A 471-nucleotide genomic window follows, 5' to 3' on the forward strand; every position below is an offset into this window, starting at 1 on the left:
TGTCCACTCACACCTTCGAGTACAAGGTGTAGTGGATCCAGCTGTTGGAGTTGTGGTCAGTGTTTCAGTTGTAGTAGTGGGTGTCGTTGTAGGTGTAGTTGTGGTTGGTGTTTCAATTGTAGTGGTTGTAGTTGTTGGTGTTTCAGTTGTGGTCATGGTTGTGATTGGTGTTTTAGTTGTTGTTGTAAGTGTAGTTGTGGTTAGTGTTTCAGTTGTGGTGGTTGTAGTTGGTGTTTCAGTTGTGGTAGTGGTTGTAGTTGGTGTTTCAGTTGTAGTAGTGGGTGTAGTTGTAGTTGGTGTTTCAGTTGTAGTAGTGGATGTGGTTGTGGTTGGTGTTTCAGTTGTAGTAGTGGATGTGGTTGTTGTTGGTGTTTCAGTTGTAGTGGTGGGTGTAGTTGTGGTTGGTGTTTCAGTGGTAGTGGTTGTAGTTGGTGTTTCAGTTGTAGTAGTGGATGTGGTTGTAGTTGGTGT

The 471-nt window shown here is 43.5% G+C and overlaps 1 protein-coding gene across 1 annotated transcript; it reads right to left on the reverse strand.

Moving 5' to 3' along the window:
* Window positions 1-13: 13 nt before the first annotated feature.
* On the reverse strand, window positions 14-462 carry LOC121940084 (integumentary mucin C.1-like; the record flags this gene model as incomplete). Its single annotated transcript, XM_042482950.1, has 2 exons — window positions 14-183; window positions 343-462. Coding segments are annotated over 2 exons (290 nt in total), but the record flags the coding sequence as incomplete, so codon positions are not given.
* Between the last annotated feature and the right edge of the window lie 9 nt (window positions 463-471).

Source organism: Plectropomus leopardus, unplaced genomic scaffold (genome assembly GCF_008729295.1).
Source record: "Plectropomus leopardus isolate mb unplaced genomic scaffold, YSFRI_Pleo_2.0 unplaced_scaffold74061, whole genome shotgun sequence".
Classification (NCBI taxonomy): Eukaryota; Metazoa; Chordata; class Actinopteri; order Perciformes; family Serranidae; genus Plectropomus; species Plectropomus leopardus.